Consider the following 24,394-nt stretch of genomic DNA (forward strand, 5'->3'; position numbering starts at 1 on the left):
CACTCCTTTTCAGCATCATACTGGAAGTTCTAGTGGATACAACAAGATAAGAAAAAGAAATAAAAGATATACACATTGGGAAGGAAGAAATAAAACTGTGTTCACAGATGACATAATCATCTATGTAGCAAATCTGAGAGTATGAACAAAAAACTCTTGGAACTAATAAGTTATTATATCAAGGTTGCAGGATCCAAGGTTAATATACAAAAGTCAGTCATTTTCCTATATACTATCAATGAACAAGTGAAATTTGAAATTAAGTTTCAAATGTACATAATACCATTTATATTAGTATCGAAAAATGAAATACTTGGGTATAATGTAACAAAATATGTGCAAGATCCCTATGAAGAAAACTACAAAATTCTGATGAACAAAATCAAAGAACTAAATAAATGGAGAGATATTCCATGTTCAGGGATAGGAAGACTCAATATTGTGATGATGTCAATTCTTCCCAACTTGATATTAGATTCAATGCAATGCCAATCAAAATCCCAGTAAGTTATTTTGTGGATATTGGCATACACATTCTAAAGTTTGTATGGAGATGCAAAAGACCCAGAATAGCCAACACAACATTGAAGGAGAGCAATGTTAGAGGACAGGCTCTACCTGACTTCAAGACTTACATAAAGATACAATAATCAAGACAGTGTACTGGCAAAACAACAGACAAATAGATCAGTGGAACAGAATAGAAAGCCAAGAAATAGACCTATGTAAATATAGTCAACTGATCTTTGACAAAAGAACAAAGGCAATACAATGGCACAAAGACAGTCTTTTCAACTAATGATTTTGGGACAACTGAATACCCATATGCAAAAAATTGAATCCAAACATAGACCTAACACCCTTCACAAAAATTAACTAAAAATGGATCACAGACCTAAATGTAAAGTGCAAAACTACAAAACTCCTAAAAGATAATATGGAAGAAAATATAGGTGGCCTTGGGTATAGTAATAACTTTTTAGATACAACACCAAAGGCATGGGACTTCCCTGGCAGTCCAGTGGTTAAGACGCCGCACTTCCACTGCAGGGGGCACGGGTTCAATCCCTGGTCAGGGAACTAAGGTCCTGCATGCCACACATGTGGCATGGCCAGGAAAAATAAAATAAAATTAAAAAAAAAAAAAACACCAAAGGCACAACCTATGAAAGAAAGAATTGATAAATTGTACGTCACTAAAATTAAAAACTCCTCTGGGAAAGACAGTGTTAAGAGAATGAGAAGACAACCGCAGGCTGGGAAAGAATATTTATAAAAGACATCTGATAAAGGAGGGTTAACCAAAATGTGAAAGAACTCTTAAAACTCAACAATAAGAAAATACTTTGACTGAAAAATGAGCCAAAGACCTTAACAGACACCTCACGGAGATCTACAGTTGGCAAGTAAGCATATGAAAAGATGCTTCACACCGTAAGTCAGCAAGGAAATGTGATTAAAACAATGAGATAGGGCTTCCCTAGTGGCGCAGTGGTTGAGAGTCCGCCTGCCGATGCAGGGGACACGGGTTCGTGCCCTGGTCCGGGAAGATCCCACATGCCATGGAGCGGCTGGGTCCGTGAGCCATGGCCGTTGAGCCCGCGCGTCCGGAGCCTGTGCTCCGCAACGGGAGAGGCCACAACAGTGAGAGGCCCGCGTACAGCAAAAAACAAAAACAATGAGATATCACTGCACTCCTATTAGAATGGCCAAAATCCAGAATACTGACAGCTTTAAATGTTGACAAGGATGTGGAATTTACTGGTGGGAATGCAAAATGGTACAGACACTTTGGAAGTCAGTTTGGTGGTTTCTTACAGAACTAAAACATACTCTTACAATATAATCCAGCAATCACACTCCTTGGTATTTACCCACAAAAGCTGAAAACTCACACAGAAACCTGCACAGATGTTTACAGCAGCTTTATTCAAAATTGCCAAATCTGGAAGCAACCAAGATGCCTTTAGTAGGTGAATGGATAAGTAAACTGTGGTATATCAAGACATTATTAGCATATTATTATTAGTAATAATATTAGTAATTAGTAATAATAGCATATTATTATTAGTAGCATATTATTTAGTGCTAAAAAGGAATGAGCTATCAAGCTATGAAAATGCATGGAGGAATCTTAAATGTGTATTACTAGGTGGAAAGATAGTCAGAAAAGGCTATATACTGTGTGATCCAACTCTGTGACATTCTGGAAAAGTCAAAACTACGTAGACAGTAAAAAGATCAGTGGTTGCCAGAAATTGCCGGTGGTGCGGGGTGAGGGATTAAAAAAAAAGTGATGTCATCTTAGATTATCACATACTCTATTAGCCCACTTACTGCTGCCATTTCCCAGTATTTGATTTATGCTGTATGGTAACAAGTATGACTTCAATGCATTCTTATACAGTTTCTTAAACTGGTCTCGTTTAAGAATTTTTAACATTTTCATGTCCTCAGAACTTGAATGAGATATACAGCAACTATTGCAATAATTAACATTATAATATTATAAATATTGAGTGCTTACATAGAATTATATAGAATTCACTTAGTGAAAAGGATTCAGGTTTTGTAATCAAATATCTGAATCAGAATTTGAATTCTGTTTATTCATCATATGACTTTGGGCAAGTCACTTCTGGGCTATACTAATCACTCTTCTAATTTTTATGGAGATCAATTCTATGGGTGTTGCATTTTGTGAACTGCAGAGGGGTCTGGATAAGTAAGTTTCTGTTAATAGTACACATCTTCAGGACAGCTGTGTGCAGTGACAGTGAGGCAGCAATTTTCATGTGGTTGATCTGAGGCAAAACATCTGGTTAGAATCTTTTCTTGCTATTTAACAGTAAGCCTGCCTATATTGTGATGTTGGTGGGTCTGCTCTGAAACTGTGTAAGCAGTAGTTTCAAGTCCCATTGGCCTATAACAAATTGACCACATGCACCATTGCAACTTAGGGACGGGAACTACATCTTACTCACCTTTTCACAAAGTATATATTCAAAAACTTAATGAATAAAGTCAATTTTCTGGACACCAGAAATTTCTAGGCATTCCTTGGTTTTAGAACACTGTGGGTGTTTACAGGGAAATAAAAGGTCCTTGGACTTCCTCGTGCTCTGGTAAAAACCCCAAACCTCCCAACACGTTTTACATACCATGAGAATTAGATCTGTATCCACTTGTCGGGGTACTTGCTTTGATCTGAAGTGACAATACAATTTCTCTCATATCCCTGAAAGAGCCAAATGGTTACAACACAAACTAGGTCCCTAGGTTAAGCCCCAGGGTATCAGGATGACCAATGGCAGTGCTATCTCCTTTGGTATGAAGCCCAGACCTTGGAGACATCTCTAGGTCATAAAAACTGAGGTACATGGGGTTATCTGGCTCCTGGAGTTATTTTATTCACATAAGGAAAAAGGACTCAGAGATATTTCTAAGGAGACTATTTCAGGAAGGGAGGGGGCAGCTGCTTCCCTTCCTCCTTATAAGCAGAGAAAAATCACTTTTTGTCATCACTCACCTATGGAGTATCCAGCTACTTGTGTAAGACACTTGACCTGGCTCTCATTGCAGTACCCTAGGGGGGCCAGTGTGCTTCTTATTTACTGTAACGTAATGAACACAAAATCTGCTTATGATCCAGAATACCTCATGTGCATATTTAGGATAAAATTAATAAAGATAAATATAAAAATCTTCAATGGTTTTGCCATGATTGTAAACTTATCTGCCAAGTTTTAACCAAGGCCACTGATGGTCAAGATGCCCCTTGAACTGTAGATGCTTCTCCTAATTCTTCCTCTTTAAACACACACACACACACACACACACACACACACACACACACACACACACACACACACACATATACAGTTACTCATTTTGTTTAGGGAAAAACTTATGAGTACGGGACAGGGCATAAGCAGAAACTTACAGTGAGTAAGAAGTGAAAGGGTAGAGGGACTGAAGCATAGCCGGGACTTGGGGAGGGCCGGAAGTCCCCAGTCCCAGAGGGCACATTGTGACAGATTGAAGGGGACACAAGAACCAGAGGTCAGAAGTCTTGGAGGTGAGGCTTCCTTGGTAACTTATCTGCTGAAGTTCTAGGAGTTATCCTAAGTGGGGGTGGGGTGTTCCAGAGGTTGAGAGGAAAGCGGGTGTGTGTCCCTTCAGGTCCAGGGAGGCTCCTCCCCCGACAGCAGCAGGTCCACTCAGAGAGAGACTGTTTTGTCAGGAAGAGCCAGGACAGAAAGCAGCCTTTTATGGTAGGTCCACATCTCCAGCTTTACCTCCAAGGTGGGGATGTGACCAGGAGCTCCATTTCCAGGCCTTGGAGGAGGGATGATGATCCAGAAGCTTCAAAGCATCATTTCTGACTCCATCATCCAAAGGTGAGAACACCAGCAACAGAGTCCAGGGTAGGAGTCCGAGTCATTTTCTTGGTTCAATCATTCAATGGATTAAAAAAAAAAAAAAACAGAAAAAACAAAACCCACCAAAAAGCAAGAAAATAAATATAAAACCAACCCCAAAGCTGGCAGGCATCACTTCGATGACTCCAGTTTAAGAGGGGAAGTCTCCATTGTTAAAAGAGCCTTCACTCTCCCATTCTCCTCAGAGATAATTCTTAGTGGGGATACTCAGAGGCTCCCAAAGAGGTACCAGGTGAGGCAGAGGCAGAGCAAAGTACCATGTAAGGGCTGGAGCCCTGGATCCCTCAGAGCTGCACTTAGAGCACATCAGCCTCCCTTTATTCAGCCAGAGGCTGAGGCAGCCCATCCTAGGTGCTTGTCAGTGTTGGGGATGATGCTGCGGGCTGTCCAGCAGATGCAGATTAGAGTCAGGACTGGGAAGAAAAAGATAATCCCAGAGCTGAGTGCCAGGAGGACCGTGGGCTCCTTGTCTTCTACAGAGGTGTTATACCCGGCCCCAGTAATGTAGACAAGCAGGTTCAGCAGAGCTACAAGGAAGATGGTGATGCAGAGGGAGGTGGGCAGCCTTGTACTGTCTCTGACTCCTGCTCTGGACCACACAGGACATCCACAGCCCCTCTCACACCAGTCGGGTTGGCAATGATCCTGTTGCGGAGGCAGGTGGCCACTTTCTACAGGGGCAGGGTCCAGGCATTCACCCAGCTGAGCAACATTAGGACGATTGATGCCAGGGTTTGCCAATCAGCTGAGGCTATGGTGAGGAGATCGAAGAGCCTCCAGTGGATGGGGATGGGGGTAGAAGTGGGGATCACTAGACTGCCACACAGTCAGTGAGGAGGGGCAGAGACCTCAGCTCCAACCCAGACTCATGGGAGGGAAGACACTCCAGACTGGGGGTGCTAAATTTGCAGAAGGCCCTGGGGTTATGGTGAGGAAACTGCTCGCTGCCTTTGGGAACTGTAGTGGCTAAGGGAGCAGGTCCTGGAGCCAAGTGGGCTTGAATATCCACTCTGCCACTTAACTAGTGCTGTGACCTTGGGCAATTCACCTCACCTTCCTGGATTTTAGTGTCCTACTCTGACAATTAGAGATAATAAGACTGCATTTTAACATGTAACTACATCCTAAGGTGTGGATTAAATGGAGCATGGTGAGCCCTAAATAAGTGTTGGGCATTCCTGTTATTATTACATCTCTGGGGTCCCTAAGAGAGGTGGAATTATCTATGTGATAAGATGCTTTATGGTTGATTCTCCCTCTGCCATTCTGCATCCTGCCCCTCCCAACTCTGCCAACACACACGTACACACACATCTGGACTAGAGCCCTGGGAGGGCAGGACCAGGATCGATGTCTCTCTGGCTTGTATGGAGGTGTATTTGTTGACTCATGACTCCTTTTAATTGTATAGAGAATTCTGCACACTATTAGTCCATTGGTATATTCAGCAATGAATTATTGCTATCAAAGCATTACCATCTTAATTGCAAAAGATATTGTGTAGCACTCTTGCAATCAGGGAGTCTCAGGGCTAGAAGGTACCTCAGAGATGACAGCCTCCTCCTGCCTCACTGATGAGGAAACATGTTCATGGAAGTTTAAGTGATTTTTTACCTGTCACTGCAAATTGTTTATTAAACACAAAGCCATGGACAGTAAAAAACATCCTTATTTTTTAAGTTTTTGGTGGGAATAGGATGGAGGCATTGAAGGTATAGGGACAGACGGAGACAGCAGAGCCACTGTGACTGAACTGAGGGTTGAGCTACACTTTCTTTGCCCTCAAAGAGCTACTTGGGGGAAGATTCTATAACATCTTGAATGGGAAGTACAGGTCTATAGTGATGGGCATACAGCTTACTCCTGATAAGAGACCTTTCAAAAGATGCAGGGATATTCAGGGTGGCTGAATTTCCCATTAAAAGTTGGAAGTGTTAGAGGACAAAGGCAAAATGTCAAATAGCAATTTATTGTCCTTGGTTCAAGATATTCCCAATTATTGGACATACCAATAAAGATGTGCTCCCTGGGTAGTTTAGTTTCAACAGCCAATCATATCCCCATGCTCCTTTATTTAAGTGATGTGAACATATCAATATATTTTGTAGTGTTCAATATTTCCTTTAGGTTGGCTTATATAGTCAATAGGATATTTTCTATCAAGGTTATGAATTGAGGGGACGAGAGGAGTGTTACACAGTTTGGATACATCAGAGGGATAGAGTGGAATGGACTTAGGCATATTCAGTTAGCAGCAGGAGTTCCAAAGAAGTTATGGGACTGAAGATAGGGCAGAAATGCAGGACAGATTAAGTCTCATAAGGAGAACAATTTGAGCAGGAGTGCTTAGTGCCCTTAATGCAGGAAAAATGGAAATGGTAAAGATCTCAAAACTCAACTTGGAGGATGACAACTGGTCCTAAGGCAATAGAAGAGGACAGCAAGATAAATGCAAAGGAGGCCAAAGGAGCAGAGAGTAAGGTGAATAAGCAAAGAGTGGTGTTATCACAGCCGATGCTAGATAAATTGCTTAAGAGGAAATGGTGGGAAAGTTGAGGGTAGTAAAACTCCAGGAGGAAAGAATGAACTCATAAGGAGACTTAGCAAATGAAGAATCTGAGCAGTTCTGGAGACAAGCTAAAGATAGCCGGACAGGGTTGCAAAGATTTGGTCCTGCAACATAGAAATAGCAGAAGTAGAATTTTTATATAATTTTTTGATTTTTTTGTATTTTCATTTTGAAATCTTTCAACCTATGGAAACTTGGCAAGAAGAGTACATCGAGTATACATATATTCTTTACCTAGATTTGCCTCTATCTACCTATCACATACACACTTTTTTTTTCCTCCTGAACTGCTTAATATTATCTGTGAATTTTAAATGTTTTACATCACACTTCACGCCTAAATATTTCATCATCTATTTCCCAAGAACAAGGGCATGGCTACATGACTACAATTCACTTACCACTTTCAGGAAATGTAACACTGATATAATCCTATATCTAAAATTTGTGTATATTCAAATTTCCCCGGGTGTCCCAAAAATGTCCTTTATAGTCTTTTTTCCAATTCAGGATTCAACCAAGGAGCACACATTGCATTTATTTATGTCTCTTTTAGTCTCCTTTAATCTGTAGTAGTTCCCTAGCTTATTTTCTTTAAAAGGCTGCTATTTTTGAGTCCTGGGTTCAGTTGTTCTGCAGAATCTCTCTCAATGTGGACTTGCCTGTTTTCTCATGATTGGATTTAGGTTAAACGATTTCTTGTAGGAGTACCACATAAGTGGCACTGTAGACAATAAGCTTTTCAGTAAGTCATAATGCACTGAAGTCCTATAAGCCTGCTGTGATTCTGCTTTGCATCTTGAATATGTTTTATAATGAATGGGATGGTTACTCAGTGAACTGGGGATGTGCTGACAGTTGAGCTATACCTCCATGACATAAATTGGATTCATCTCAAAATTCTACCTTACTCTGTACTACATGTAGTTCAGTAATCAGAGGGCTGGTTTCTGTTACTGATAATCATTTCTTTTCATTCTAGAGCTTATAGTTTGCACTTTTTCTTTCTTGAAGGAATAGATTTGAAAAACAGATACGTGTGGCAATATACATGTCAAATGTTAACCTCATGTTAGATTTATTCTTGCTGTAATTCATCCTCCAAGTGAAATTGAAATCCTTTTGCTGTTCAAGGGGATACATTTTAGGTAGGGTGGCTAAATTTACCAACTAGTTTGCTTAACTTTTATACAAAAATTTATATTTCTATGAAGGGCTTTATCATACATAATTGTATTTAATGTTCTTAATAACCTCATGAGGTTGTGAGATGACTGAAGCCTCAGAGAGACTAGGGTAGTCCGAGATCCAGGTTACACTCACTGTCCTTTGCTTGTTGAGACTGGTTTGCAGCCACGCATACACTACCTTCCCGTCTGCCTGAGAAAGGTGGTTGTTTCAGAATTGGTCACTAGAAAGATCAGGTTACCAGAGATCAGATTAATTGAGATCTTGGAACCCACAACGCTTTTTGTAGAACTAGGGACAGTCTTAAAACAAAAATCTCACTTTTATTTGTTGTTCTAATTGCATGTTACCTAAGACATTCATTTGCTCATTGAGTTCTCACTTTCATTTGGAACTGACTTTGCTAGATACAGGATGAAACGCTGGCTATGATACCTGTTAGATCATATGAATATAAATATTTGCATGCCCTTAGATTCAGGCCTGTTTCCAGAAGGATTTAAAGTAGCTTATAGAGATACATGTGATTTAACAACAAAAGGAGGTAAATGCAAAAATGCCAAGTGGGGTGAAAGAAAGATAATGCCAACATTGAGATTCATAATACAACGCAAAGCATAAGCTGTGTGATTTTAAGAGTTGACAATACCAAGTGTCAGCATGTTCCTACGTCAAGCAGAAAGGGGAAAGTGAAAATTAAAGATAGACGAGGTGGAGGGGATGATTGCTGGACCAGGTCCCAAGCAGACCAGAAAAAAATGGGATAAAAACCATGAGGGTGGGAATAAGAAACTCAAAGATGTACTCCTACACAAGGATGAAACAGCATCCTTGTGAAGTCAGTGTGGAACAGAAAGCCGACCTCGTCCTATCCTGGTGCTGAGGGACGTGGGAAGTGGAGAATGCCTCAAATATCCTGTGAAGCGCTATATCCTAAGACTGGGACATTCAATGTTCTTATGCTACTCTACCTCCTGACTAAAATCCATGGGCTGTGCTGCACATGTTGCAGAATATCTAACTCCTCAGTGGTTTCTGGGAGTACTTTGAGCCTGGGAAACAGATTTGATTAAATAGGGCATCTTTGGCTCTTTATTTCACCTTGACTTTGAATTTAAGTAAAAACCTGTAAGTGTAAACCTATTTCCTCTTACCTTCTTTATGGTTTCATTCAACAAATGTGAGTGCCTCTTGTGTGTCACACAGCCTGCTTGTTCTTTCATTCCATTTTTTTTTTTTTTTTGGCTTTTGTTTGTATTTTCTGGGGAAGGTGCTGATGAGGAGCTCTGTTTCTAATCTGTTCTCTTGGGTAAAGTCTGCAGATTTAGACCAAGGGCATCTCGAGAATAAGTAGGTGCAGATCTCTTATTCAGAGATGAAATCTTTTTTTTCTTTATAATGATTTATTTTTAGCAGCGTTGGGTCTTCACTGCTGGGTGCAGGCTTTCTCTAGTTGTGGCGAGTGGGGTCTACTCTTCGTTGCAGTGGGCGGGCTTCTCATTGTGGTGGCTTCTCTTGTTGCAGAGCATGGGCTCTAGGTGTGCGGGCTTCAGTAGTTGCGGTGCACGGGCTCAGTAGCTGTGGCTTGTGGGCTCTAGAGCACAGGCTCAGTAGTTGTGGCACACGGGCTTAGTTGCTCCGCAGCATGTGGGATCTTCCCGGACCAGGGCTCGAACCCGTGTCCCCTGCATTGGCAGGCGAATTCTTAACCACTGCACCACCAGGGAAGTCGCTGGAAATGAAATCTTGTTATTGTTTCCTCTTCTCTCCAGCACCAGTGGAAGTTGTGAAGTAGCAAAGCCCCACATATATTTTTTGAGTAGGGCTAATAGAATTCTGGGCATTTTGGAAAATCACAATTTGAGAGTCAAGAATGGGCTTTGGAGGACCATCTAAGGAAACATAGCCCTATTATTTTAGAGATAAAATAAATTAAGGCCTCAAATAAACTTAATACAAGCACAAACCTAGCAAGAGGCAGAGCTGGAATTAGTGGTCTTCTGGCTCCTAGACCAGTGGTCTTTCTGGTATGAAACACTGCTCACCAAATAAAGCTGGGCTAAGGGACTCAAATTTTACAACTGCAGACAAGCATTTCTGAGGGAACAAGAAGTTTAAATTTGCCTTTCTATGTGGTCTAGAATATAACATCAATATTTGCATTTAAAGTGCTTGTTTTCAGAGCACTTATATTCATCCTTCCGTTAAAATAGGCAACCATTGAACAACAAGGATTATCAGAACTCAACACAACAATGGGAGGAACTGGTGTGCGTGCTTTCATGTTTGGTTTTTTCTTTTGTGAACTAAGTGCTCTGATCTCCAAAGGAGTTTCCAAGCCAGAGCTATGTCATGCCTGAAGATGGGAAACTAAGATAGATGTATCTTTACATGTTTACATACAGGTACCACAAATTAGTACTTGCAAGACCAGATCCTTGGTGTTTTGGGGCATGAGGTGGGAGTGGGGGCTGTAATACACCAGTCTGGCATCTTGGTTTTGTGGTCAGAGTATCGGAGCTAGAAGAGATCATTCTGTCTAATTATGTAGCTTAGATGAACTGTAACTCAGATTGTGGTTTTGCTCATGCTTTTAGAAAAACAAAAGTAATTTGAACAATGTAATCATTGCATCTGCATCTCTCTGGTGGCTTGTATTCCACTCACATTCTCCCCTGCATGGTATACTATCAAGTCCCAGTTACTTCCATTTCTATTTCTCTTTAATCTCAATGATAAATAATCTTCCTGGGATCATATATCCTTCCTGGGGCCCTATCATTTCATTTAGGATTGTGTGGTGATACAGAACCTTCACTTTGATGTTGTAAGATAATTTTGCCATTTTCACGGCTATCAAGAAGCACACAAGAAGCTGACAGAGGAAAGCACAATTTCCAGTAGTTCAGATAAAGCAGGCTCACAGGAACATCAGTGCCATTTACAAGACTTAAACAACTTTAACCAAATGGTTATGTTTAACCTAATAGATTTCTTTTAAAGGCTCCATTATAGTCATAGTACACAGACCTGAAATTATTTAAGACACATTATACACATTACAACATAGTCTATAATTTCTATACTAAGTGCTAGTCTGTGATAAGGGAAAAAAACCAAAGAGGAGTTGCTTCAGCACATTAACAATGAGCCTATTCTAATTAATTAATGTGCAGCCATTTAATTAGTCTAGATTTTTCATTAAAATTCTGCATATAATCAAGTGCACAATCTCATACAATATCCAAATTTCATGCACTTTTCCTATTTTGGAACATAACAGTACTAGTCAGACAGTCAAAAACCATTAACATAGGGAGGGAGCACTTCATTTTACAGATGAGGGGGCTGAAGCTCAGGCAGATTATAGGACTTTAGCCAGGTCACAGAGCTAGCTAGCTCTTGTCTGCAGCTGAGACCAGCTCTAAACCTGGGCTGTTCATTTTTAAAAAATTTTTTCTTTTTAGGGCTTCCCTGGTGGCGCAGTGGTTGAGAGTCCGCCTGCCGATGCAGGGGACACGGGTTCGTGCCCCGGTCCGGGAAGATCCCACATGCCGCGGAGCGGCTGGGCCGCTGAGCCTGCGCATCCGGAGCCCGTGCTCCGCAATGGGAGAGGCCACAACAGTGAGAGGCCCGCATAACGCAAACAAACAAACAAACAAACAAAAAAAAACAAAAAAAAATTTTTTTCTTTTTAATCACAATTCCTCCCCAGTTATAGATGCCTTCGTAATGCTAACTAGTTGTTTTAAGTGTCTGGGAGACAATGTGCTATTCTATAAAGAGCACAGGACTTGGTATTTGATGGGAGAGGGAGGGGCTCCTGTCTTAGCCCCACTTCTTGAGAACCCAGTGACTTAGATACCAATTACTTGCTCTCTACGGATCCAGTTTTCCTCATTTGTCAAACTGGGGTAAATATCTGACATGGATACGCAGACATGGTAGGTGGTTAACATGTGGTCCACCTGCAGTAAGGCTGAGATTGTCTGCGTCCAGAAGTACAGGCTGCACTTGTGAGAGCAAGTAGTGAGTCTGTGCCTTGACAGGTAAATCAGATAAACAAGGGAGGCTAAAAGGTGAATAATCTTTATGGGTTTGCTTACTATGATGGGACCAGTTTTCTGTGGGAAAGAAACTGAGGGATAGCAGTACAGATCTGCTGGACATAAGTTCAGATTTGAAGGAAGAGAGTGACTATTACCCTTTTATCTGTATAGTTGTCTTTGGAAAAATTTTTATATTTTTAGTATTGGAGAAAAAATTAGAATAATAACAACGTTGTCATGTTTTAGTGTGAGAGATCAACTCCTTAGAAAAACCCACACTTATAAAGCAATGATTCAGATTATGGAATAATCATTTTAAAAAGCTCCAAATTTAAGTAATTTGATATGAAAGTATGAAACCTTTCATACATAACTACAAAAAATAAACTTGCAGGTACCATGTCAGTGTCTGAAGGTGGCAAAATGATTAACTTATGTCAGCCCCACTCCCCAGGCTGAGAACACTGGTCACCTGGCTGTCCTTGCCCCAGCTGGTTAGGGCAGAGGTTCCACATCAGGAGATACAAAGAAAGACCAGAGGCTATTTTCTCCACTGTTTGTGAAGCAGAGGGGTGTCTCTGACACTCTGAGAGGGTCCACTGTGCCTTATCCCCCCTACCCCCCCTTTTTGGAGCAGTGGGTGAGAGATTTTGCCCAGGGGCGAGACAGTCCATAAGAATAGAGAGTTCTGACATTATTTGAAATAGAGTGAAGTTCAAGCCTAAGGTATTCTTGAAAACAATGGAGACTTTGGTGGTAAGCAATTAAGGGGAAGCTAGTAGCTCCATGAGAGCAACAAGCTAATCCATATGCCAGCTAATTTACCAAAAAGAACCAGGAAAAGAGACAGCTGAAGAGTCCTCCCAGGAACCTCAAACACTGGCCTCAAAAACTAACCCTGCAAAGGGACCAAAATTTAATGGATCCGACTGTGGAACAATTTATATCCCACATAATGTAAATAATGTAAAATGGTGAAGCTGATTTGTAAAACAGTTCTGTGATTCTTCAAAAAGTTAACCATAGAGTTACCAAGTGACTCAGTAGTTCTGCTCCTAGGTATATAAACAGGTGAAATGAAAATAATAAAAAGAAATGAAGTACTGATACATGCTGCAGAATGAATGCTAAGTGAAAAGAAACCAGTCACAAAGCCCACATATTATATGATTCTATTTTTATGCAATATGCAGACTAGGCAAATTTATAGAGACAGACATATTAGTGGTTGCGTGTGGGGTGGGGCAGACTGGGAGTAATGGGGAGTGACTGGCAATGGGTTGAGTTGTGGGGTGATGAAAATGTTCTAAAATTGACTGTGGTGATGGTGTGCAACTCTGAATATACTAAAAACTGCTGACCTGTATACTTTAAATGGGTGAACTGCATAGTCTGTGAGTTATCTATATCTCAATCTAGCTATTTAAATGAAATGTATAGATCTTACTTGGATACTGACTCAGACATACTTAAAAAGCCACTTACAGCAATTTTGTGAACATTCCCTGAGATGTGCTTTTGTGATGTGTACACTTGTTTTTGCATTAACTTTTTAAATATAAATTTTATGGAAGTGTATCATGGAACTGGAAAACTCTAAATGCTAAGTGGTTAAAATGTAGAAATTTCACTACTTTAAGGTAATACAGGAGTCTTGCATTCTTTTCTACTAGCAATGGGACTGTGCTTAAAAAGTAGTTGTTATTTGACTCAGTATAAACAGGCATAACACTGACAGAGTAATACCAGCTCTTCTTATCTGCCAAGGCTGTCATGAAAATTGTATTTACAAGTATAGTAGACAAGACCTTACCCGAAAGATATGTGACCAGATGATGTGAATGTAGAGTTTTTCAGATTTCAGGCAGCTCATATTATATAAAATCCTCAGTGGGGTCTGTGAAATACCACCATAATCAAATCATTTCTCTAAATTTCTCTATGAGAAGAGAAATACTCTAAGAGGGATTAAACAAGACTACAGAGAACCTCATATCAGTTCAGGTCATATTTGGCCACCAAATGAATTTTGAACTTAACATCATCAACAAAACCTTTTGACTTTTTGTATCTATCTATCTCCGAATTGCAGACAGGGGGACTTATGCTGTAAAAATTCAAGTCCCAGCTCTGCTATAGCACCTGTGAAGAAAATATCTAGCTACTCTATAGGGCTGGTAAGTGAAAAGAGATGATGTATATAGCAACTAAAACATGATGCAAATATAGCTTAATATTACCAGTCATTTAAAAAGTAGAGCCTGTTAATATTTAACATTTTATGAACAAATAACATTAAAATAGAATTCTGGAATAGCAACATACAACAAAAACAAACAAAAAAACCCCACAAAACAAAAAAACACAAAGTGTAAAACCCTCTCCCTATTCTCCAAGGCTTAAAGAGCAGTCATCCAGCTGTAGTCTACTTTCCTAAATTTTCTCAGTTCCTTTTCTTCAGATTTTGACAACTGATGTATAATGTCTTTTCCCAAATCTGTGTTATTTGTATCCTGGACCTCTTCAGTGAAGTTATTTTCTTCATCTGAATCAACACTTTCTTTTTCTTCTTCCATACTGACATCATCAGGAATTTCTTCAGCACTTTAACAATAACAGAATAAAATACAATTACTATTAAAAAATATTTCTAAACAATAACTTTCCAATTTAAGGTATCTATGAAAACACAATCATGAACAAAATAAATGAAAATTCTTGTTACTGAATACACTTTAAAAATTATGGATTATTATAAAACAACAGGTAAATTTATAAAACATGAAATTTTGAAACCCTTAAAACATTACCACGAAAGATCTCTGATATTTAGTTTCGATGAATTTTATTTATTTGACTTAGTAATCCTATATCCTTTAACTATAGGTCAAAGCTGAAATAAAGAGAAACACAGGGAAAGAATATTCTAATCAAGGATAACACAAACCATCCTGTTTCTCAAAACAGTATCTAAACATATCTTATGAATTGCCTTACCTCTTAGTCTCCTTAGACAGCAGCAATGAATTTACAAACATGGAGCACAGGAAAGAAGCAGATGGCAGTACATGGGCTGGAGTGTGAAGAAGCTACAGTAAAACAGAAAAACAGGGTTTCATTTAAAAAGATGAAATACCAAGGCTTTCATCAACAGTAGGCTCTCCCCACAGAAAAACCAAACCGAAGAACTCCCTACTTTTGGGGCTCCCTGGTGGTGCAGTGGTTAAGAATCTGCCTGCCAATGCAGGGGGACATGGGTTTGAGCCCTGGTCTGGGAAGATCCCACATGCCACAGAGCAACTAAACCCAGGCACCACAACTACTGAAGCCCGTGCACCTAGAGTCTGTGCTCTGAAACAAGAGAAGCCACCTCAATGAGAAGCCTGCACACTGCAACGAAGAGTGGCCCCCGCTCGCCGCAACTAGAGAAAGCACGCACGCAACAACAAAGACCCAAACGCAGCCGATAAATAAATAAAATTAATAATTAAAAAAATAGATTAAAAAAAGAACTCCCTACTTTTATGCAAATAAACCCATGTCAGGCTACAATAATCAGAAATTGTAAGTTTTAGGCCATTTAATTCGGGAATTAAAGTTGCACAGTATATAGACTGGTTCAACGTGCTGGAGTAGAAAGATGTGTGCTCACTCCCTCTTGTGAGAACACCGGAATCACAACTAACTGCTGAACAGTCATCGACAGGGAGACACTGGAACTCACCAAAAAAGATACCCCACATCCAAAGACAAAGGAGAAGCTGCAATGAGATGGTAGGAAGGGCGCAATCAAAATAAAATCAAATCCAGTAACTGCTGGGTGGATGACTACAAACTGGAGAACACTTATACCACAGAAGTCCACCCACTGGAAAAGGTTCTGAGCCCCATGTCAGGCTTCCCAACCTGGGGGTCCAGCAACAGGAGGAGGAATTCCTAGAGAATCAGACTTTGAAGGCTAGTGGGATTTGATTGCAGAATTTCAACAGAACTGGGGGAAACAGAGACTCCACTCTTGGAGGGCACACAAAGTCGTGTGCATCAGGACCCAGGGGAAGGACCAGTGGTTAGTCTCCTAACCCAATGGAGACTGAACCAGGCCTATCTGCTAGTGCTGGAGGGTCTCCTACAGAGGTGGGGGGTGGCTGTGGCTCACCATAGGGACAAGGACACTGGCAGCAGAAGTTCTGGGAAGTAATCCTTGGTGTGAGCCCTCCCAGAGCCTGCCATTAGCCCCACCAAAGAGCCCGGTATGCTCCAGTGCTGGGTCGCCTCAGGCCAAACAACCAACAAGCAAATTAAAGTTTTACCAAGCTCTGCCTACCACAGCAACACCCAGCTCCACCCACCATCATTCCCTCCCAGCAGGAAGCTTGCACAAGCCTCTTAGATAGCCTCATCCACCAGACGGCAGACAGCAGAAGAACTACAATTCTGCAGCCTGTGAAACAAAAACCACATTCATAGAAAGACAGACAAAATTAAAAGACACAGGACTTTGTACCAGATGAAGGAACAAAACTCCAGAAAAACTAAATGAAGTGGAGATAGGCAACCTTCCAGAAAAAGAATTCAGAATAATGACAGTGAATATAATTAATGATAGTGAATACGATCCAGGACCTCAGAAAAAGAATACAGGCAAAGATCGAGAAGATGCAAGAAATGTTTAGCAAAGACCTAGAAAAACTAAAGAGCAAACACCTAGAAGAATTAAAGAACAAACAAACAGAGATGAACAATACAATAACTGAAATGAAAACTACACTAGAAGGAATCAACAGCAGAATAACTGAGGCAGAAGAACAGATAAGTGACCTGGAAGACAGAATGGTGGAATTCACTACCAGGGAACAGAATAAAGAAGAAAGAATGAAAAGAAATGAAGACAGCCTAAGAGAGCTCTGGGACAACATTAAATGCAACAACATTCGCATTATAGGGGTCCCAGAAGGAGAAGAGAGAGAGAAAGGACCCGAGAAAATACTTGAAGAGATTATAGTTGTAAACTTCCCTAACATGGGAAAGGAAATAGCCACCCAAGTCCAGGAAGTGCAGAGAGTCCCAGGCAGGATAAACCCAAGGAGAAACATACTAAGACACATAGTAATCAAATTGACAAAAATTAAAGACAAAGAAAAATTATTGAAAGCAGCAAGGGAAAAATGACAAATAACATACAAGGGAACTCCCATAAAGCTAACAGCTGATTCCTCAGCAGAAACTCTACAAGCCAGAAGGGAGTGGCATGATATATTTAAAGTGATGAAAGGGAAGAACCTACAACCAAGATTACTCTACCCAGCAAGGATCTCATTCAGATTCGATGGAGAAATCAAAAGTTTTACAGACAAGCAAAAGCTAAGAGAATTCAGCACCACCAAACCAGCTCTACAACAAATGCTAAAGGAACTTCTCTAAGTGGGAAACACAAGGGGAGAAAAGGACCTACAGAAACAAACCTGTAACAATTAAGAAAATGGTCACAGGAACATACATATTGGTATTACCTTAAATGTGAATGGATTAAATGCTCCGACCAAAAGACACAGGCTTGCTGAATGGATACAAAAACAAGACCCATATATATGCTGTCTACAAGAGACCCACTTCAGACCTAGGGACACATACAGACTGAAAGTGAAGGGGCTGGAAAATGATATTCCATGTAAATGGAAATCACAAGAAAGCTGGAGTAGCAATACTCATATCAGATAAAATAGACTTTAAAATAAAGAATGTTACAAGAGACAAAGAAGGACACAACATAATGATCAAGGGATCAATCCAAGAAGAAGATATAACAATTATATATGCACCCAACATAGGAGCACCTCAATACAGAAGGCAACTGCTAACGGCTATAAAAGAGGAAATCAACAGTAACACAATAATAGTGGGGGATTGTAACACCTCACTTACACCAGTGGACAGATCATCCAGACAGAAAATTAATAAGGAAACACAGATTTAAATGACACAACAGACCAGAGAGATTTGTTATTTATAGGACAAGCCATCCAAAAACAGCAGATTACACCTTCTGAAGTGCACATGGAACATTCTCCAGGATAGATTACATCTTGGGTCACAAATCAAGCCCCAGTAAATTTAAGAAAACTGAAATCATATCAAGCGTCTTTCCCGACCACAATGCTATGAGATTAGAAATCAATTACAGGCAAAAAGACGTAAAAAACGCAAACACATGGAGGCTAAACAATACGTTACCAAGAGAACACTGAAGAAATCAAAGAGGAAGTTAAAAAATACCTGGAGACAAATGACAACGAAAACATGACAGACCAAAACCTATGGGGTGTCAGCAAAAGCAGTTCTAAGAGGGAAGTTTATAGCAATACAAGCCTACCTCAAGAAACATCTCAAATAAACAATCTAACCTTACAACTAAAGGAACTAGAGAAAGAAGAACAAACAAAACCCAAAGTTAGTAGAAGCTAATAAAGATCAGAGCAGAAATAAATGAAATAGAAACAAAGAAAACAATAGCAGAGATCAATAAAACTAAAAGCTGGTTCTTTGAGAAGATAAAATTGATAAACCTTTAGCCAGACTCATCAAGAAAAAGAGGTTTTTAAAAATACCAATTCATGGGTCCCACTCCAGGGATTCTCATTTGATTGGTCTAGAGTGCAGCCAAGGCTTTTTCATAAAAAAAAATTTTCCTTATTTTTAAAAACTCCTTGCGAGATTCCAACATAGAGTCAAGTATGGCAGCTCACGTTCTGAGGGATGCTTATACTCGCATACACACACATGGCATCACTGTTGTCACTGGCCACAGTGACTGTCCTCTGCAGAATCTCTTGAACCACAAGCAAAGCTGACCAAAAAAAAAAAAAAGGAAAAAAAAGAAAAAGTAAAAGAGGGAGAGGACTCAAATCAATAAAATTAGAAATGAAAAAGGAGAAATTACAACAGACGCTGCAGGAATACAAAGCATCATAAGAGACTACTACAAGCAAGTCTATGCCAATAAAATGGACAACCTGGAAGAAATGGACAAATTCTTAGAAAGGTATAACCTTCCAAGACTGAATCAGGAAGAAACAGAAAATATGAACAGACCAATGGTAAGTAATGAAATTACTTCACAGGTGAATTCTATCACACATTTAGAGAGGAGCTAACACCCATCCTTCTCAAACTCTTCCAAAAAATTGCAGAGGAAGGAACACTCTCAAATTCATTCTATGAGGCCACCATCACCCTAATACCAAAACCAAAGATACTACAAAAAAAGAAAATTACAGACCAATATCACTGATGAATATAGATGCAAAAATCCTTAACAAAATACTAGCAAACAGAATCCAACAACACATTAAAAGGATCATACAGCATGATCAAGTGGGATTTATCCCAGGGATGCAAGGATTCTTCAATATATGCAAATCAACCAATATGATATACCATATTAACAAACTGAAGAAGAGAAACCGTATGATCATCTCAATTGACGCAGAAAAAGCTTTTGACAAAATTCCACTCTCCAGAAAGTGGGCACAGAGGGAACCTACCTCAACATAATAAAGGCCATATATGACAAACCCATAGCAAACATCATTCTCAAGGGTGAAAAACTGAAAGCATTTCTTCTAAGATCAGGGACAAGACAAGGATGTCCACTCTTGCTACTATTATTCAACATAGTTTTGGAAGTCCTAGCCACAGCAATCAGAGAAGAAAAAGAAATAAAAGGAATCAAAACTGGAAAAGAAGTAAAACCGTCACTGTCTGTAGATGACATGATACTATACATAGAGAATTCTAAAGATAACACCAGAAAACTACTAGAGCTAATCAATGAATCTAGTAAAGTTGCAGGATACAAAATTAATGCACAGAAATCTCTTGCATTCCTATACACCAACAACGAAAGATCAGAAAGAGAAATTAAGGAAACAATCCCATTCACCATTGCAACGAAAAGAATAAAATACTTAGGAATAAAGCTACCTAAGGAGGTAAAAGACCTGTACTCAGAAAACTATAAGACACTGATGAAAGAAATCAAAGATGACACAAACAGATGGAGAGATATACCATGTTCTTGGATTGGAAGAATCAGTATTGTGAAAATGACTATACTACCCAAAGCAATCTTCAGATTCAATGCAATCCCTATCAAATTACCAACGGCTTTTTTTTACAGAACTAGAACAAAATACATGAAAATTTGTATGGAGACACAAAAGACCCCAAATAGCCAAAGCAGTCTTAAGGGAAAATAATGGAGCTGGAGGAATCAGACTCCCTGACTTCAGACTACACTACAAAGCTATAGTAATCAAGAAAATATGGTACTGGCACAAAAACAGAAATATAGATCAATGGAACAGGATAGAAAGCCCAGAGATAAACCCACGCACCCATGGTCAACTAATCTATGACACAGGAGGCAAGGATATACAATGGAGAAAAGACAGCCTCTTCAATAAGTGTTGCTGGGAAAACTGGACAGCTACACGTAAAAGAATGAAATTAGAACACTCCCTAACACCATACACAAAAATAAACTCAAAACAGATTAGAGACCTAAATATAAGACCAGACACTATAAAACTCTTAGAGGAAAACATAGGAAGAACACTCTTTGACATAATCACAGCAAGACCTTTTTTTGATCCACCTCCTAGAGTAATGGAAATGAGACCAAAAATAAACAAATGGGACCTAATGAAACTTACAAGCTTTTGCAAAGCAAACTACAAACAACACAAAAAGACAACCCTCAGAATGGGAGAAAATATTTGCAAACGAATCAATGGACAAAGGATTAATCTCCAAAATATATAAACAGCTCATGCAGCTCAATATTAAAAAAACAAACAACCCAATGCAAAAATGGGCAGAAGACCTAAATAAACATTTCTCCAAAGAAGACATACAGATGGCCAAGAAACACATGAAAAGCTGCTCAACATCACTAATTATTAGAGAAATGCAAATCAAAAGTACAATGAGGTATCACCTCACACCAGTTAGAATGGGCATCATAAGAAAATCTACAGACAATAAATGCTGGAGAGGGTGTGGAGAAAACGGAACCCTCTTGCACTGTTGGTGGGAATGTAAATTGATACAGCCACTATGGAGAACAGCATGGAGGTTCCTTCAAAAACTAAACATTGAACTACCGTATAACCCAGCAATCCCACTACTGGGTATATACCCAGAGAAAACCATAATTCAAAAAGACACATGCACCCCAATGTGCACTGCAGCACTATTTACTAAAGCCAGGTCATGGAAGTAACCTAAATGCCCATCGACAGACGAATGGATAAAGAAGATGTGGTACAAATATACAATGGAACATTACTCAGCCATAAAAAGGAACAAAATTGGATCATCTGTAGAGACGTGGATGGACCTAGAGACTGTCATACAGAGTGAAGTAAGTCAGAAAGAGAAAAACAAATATCGTATATTAACACATGTATGTGGAACCTAGAGGAATGCTACAGATGAACTGGTTTGCAGGGCAGAAATAGAGACACAGGTGTAGAGAACAAAGGTATGGAAACCAAAGGGGGAACGTGGCAGAGGGTGGTGGTGGTGGTGGTGGGATTAACTGGGAGATTGGGATTGACATGTATACACTAATATGTATAAAATAGATAACTAATAAGAACCTGCTGTATAAAAAAATAAATAAAATCCAAAAATTCAAAAAAAAATTGTACAGTGTATAAATGATTATTTAAAAATTAGTTGTTACAGATTGACTGTATAAATAAACTCTAACTTAAGGAACTTTATTGCATATAACCCATTTCATATTGGTATAAGCAATTAATTTACACTATTAATATTATAATAAACTTATGTTTCACACTAATAAGTAATTAATAATTACTTACCTCACTAATTGCAGGTATGTTTTCTGTTAAGGGTAGTTGTACCAGTTCATTCTCCAAAGCTTCATTTAACTTGTCATCCTGCTGTTGCTGCCTGTGCTTTCCCAATATGAAATAAAATGGGGTTGTTGGAAGAGTTTCTTCTGCTAATAGCTGTAAGGATTTAAGACAAAGGGAAATAAATTACTTCACTAAAGAAGAGGAACTGCCTTTGAGGCGATAAGAAGTTATCACAGGGCTTCCCTGGTGGCGCAGTGGTTGAGAGTCCGCCTGACGATGCAGGGGACATGGGTTCATTCCCCGGTCTGGGAAGATCCCACATGTCACGGAGTGGCTGCGCCCGTGAGCCATGGCCGCTGAGCCGGCACGTCCAGAGCCTGTGCTCCGCAACGGGAGAGGCCACAACAGTGAGAGGCCCGCGTACCACACACACACAAAAAAGAAGTATCACAGTCATAACATGTCCGATGGAAGGAACTATAGAAATTATCTAGTATGATTGTTTCATTTCACAGGTAAAGCAACTGAGAGCAGCCAATTTACTAGGTGAAAAGCTAACAGCAGACACTTCGATGACAGAACAAAATGTGCATCCACCACTACTTAGGCCCCCAGTCCTACAAAAATGGCAGCAAACAGGTTTTCAAAAGAGCATAAATCCACAGTACTAAAGACACTGTGTGATGTGGAAAGTGAAAAGTAGTTTGAATGGTGGTAGCTAACTTAGTAGACCTGAGAAAGCAGGATTCTAAGCTGGTGGTGAAGAAAGCTAAAAGCATCCCCATTTATACTGCAGAATCCCGCAAACACTCAAGAATTGGTACTAATAGTAACAGTACCTCCTCTGTAAAAGGCTAAAAAAAAAAAAGAAAGAAACCAGTTAGCCTGGTTGAAGGTCTATTTAGAGAGCATTCAGGTTTCCAGATCTCCTCCTCAGCCCCAGCAGAGGGCTGGCAGTATGTTCCTTGAAGAGCGAAATAAAGTGTGTCTTTAGAAAGGATGGCTTGGTGTGTGGCGGGGCGGAGGTGCCCTCACAGTTGAAGGCAGTTGTGTTACATAGAGGGTGCTTCTCAGAACACTGGCAGCCAGGTTGACATCTTTTAGGCAAGAATTTGGAAGAATTTTATCTGGACAATTTGACCAATCTAAGAGAAAAAGTCCTAAAAATAATGACTTTTGGAGATTTTCTCATAATAGCTCAGGCAGATAGTGGAGGCCAGAGGTCAAGTTCCACCTAGGTAGAAAAACTCCAAATGGTGATTTTGCTCACTTTTAAATAAGAGCAGATAGCCAAGAGTCATGAGACTTTGATGAAAATCTCCAAAACAGATTGGAAATAAAAACCTAATGGAAATGAACCATGTTAAGAGAGAGAAAAAATAATAGAGGATCAGATGAAAAGAGGAGGAAACCTCTCAGACAACAGGAAGAAAACAAGAGAAAAAATAAGAATATTAGAGAGCACCATTCTAGAAGGTCCAGCAGTAAAAACTAGCAGTTCTAGAGAAAATGAAGGCAAAGAATTAATTCTTCTCCTTAGACAGTTTTTTGATTAAAACCCTCGAAGGGGGCTCTACATTTAACTCAGAGGAAAAGTCAAAGTCTTTTCATTAAAGCCTGTTTTGACTGCTTTATTTAAAAAGGCAAACTGCACTCCACATTCCCTTTCCCACCATTCCTCCTCCCATAATTCTTATTGCCTTCTAAAATACTATATATTTTACTTACTTGATGTTATTATCTTCCTGTTAGACTATAAACACCACTAGTTTAGAGACCTGACTCTTTTGCTCACTGATATATCCCAAATGTCTAGAACATACAGTAATGATCAACAAAAAAATGTTAAACGAATTCAATGAATTTTCAGAGAAAAATAAACAAGTCAGGATACAGATAAAGTATAAGACAGTATCTTCAAAGTTCTAAGACAAAATGATTTTCAACCTAGAACTCTACGCAACCAACCAATCCAATGGGAGAGAATAAAAGCATGTCCAAACATGCAATGTCTTAAATTTACTTCCCATGCACCAATAGGATGTGCTTTACCAAAGCAAGGGAGTGACCAAAGAAGGAGAAAAACTACAGGATCTATTACAGTAGATGTGAATAAACCCCCAGAATGGTAGCAAATGTAGATCCTAAGATGATTACTGTGCAGCAGGTTTACAGGGCAATCAGTTCGGAAAGAAGGTCAGAGGCTCTTGAAAATATTTCTTCAAGACTCGAAAGAATACCTAATATGTCTGAAAATAATGA

At 39.6% G+C, this 24,394-nt stretch overlaps 1 protein-coding gene across 2 annotated transcripts in view; it reads right to left on the minus strand.

The window, feature by feature from the left end:
* Positions 1-14,507: 14,507 nt before the first annotated feature.
* The window catches only part of WDR75 (WD repeat domain 75), a 41,143-nt gene continuing 31,256 nt past the window's right edge, over positions 14,508-24,394 (minus strand). For both annotated transcript variants that reach the window (XM_030847724.2, XM_060302158.1), the window contains 3 exons: positions 22,136-22,285; positions 15,246-15,337; positions 14,508-14,852 (listed from right to left, as the gene is read on the minus strand). In XM_030847724.2, coding sequence (XP_030703584.1) covers positions 14,648-14,852; positions 15,246-15,337; positions 22,136-22,285 — 447 coding nt within the window. In that variant the 3' untranslated portion in view covers positions 14,508-14,647. The remainder of the gene's footprint in view (positions 14,853-15,245; positions 15,338-22,135; positions 22,286-24,394) is intronic.

Source organism: Globicephala melas, chromosome 7 (assembly GCF_963455315.2).
Source record: "Globicephala melas chromosome 7, mGloMel1.2, whole genome shotgun sequence".
Classification (NCBI taxonomy): Eukaryota; Metazoa; Chordata; class Mammalia; order Artiodactyla; family Delphinidae; genus Globicephala; species Globicephala melas.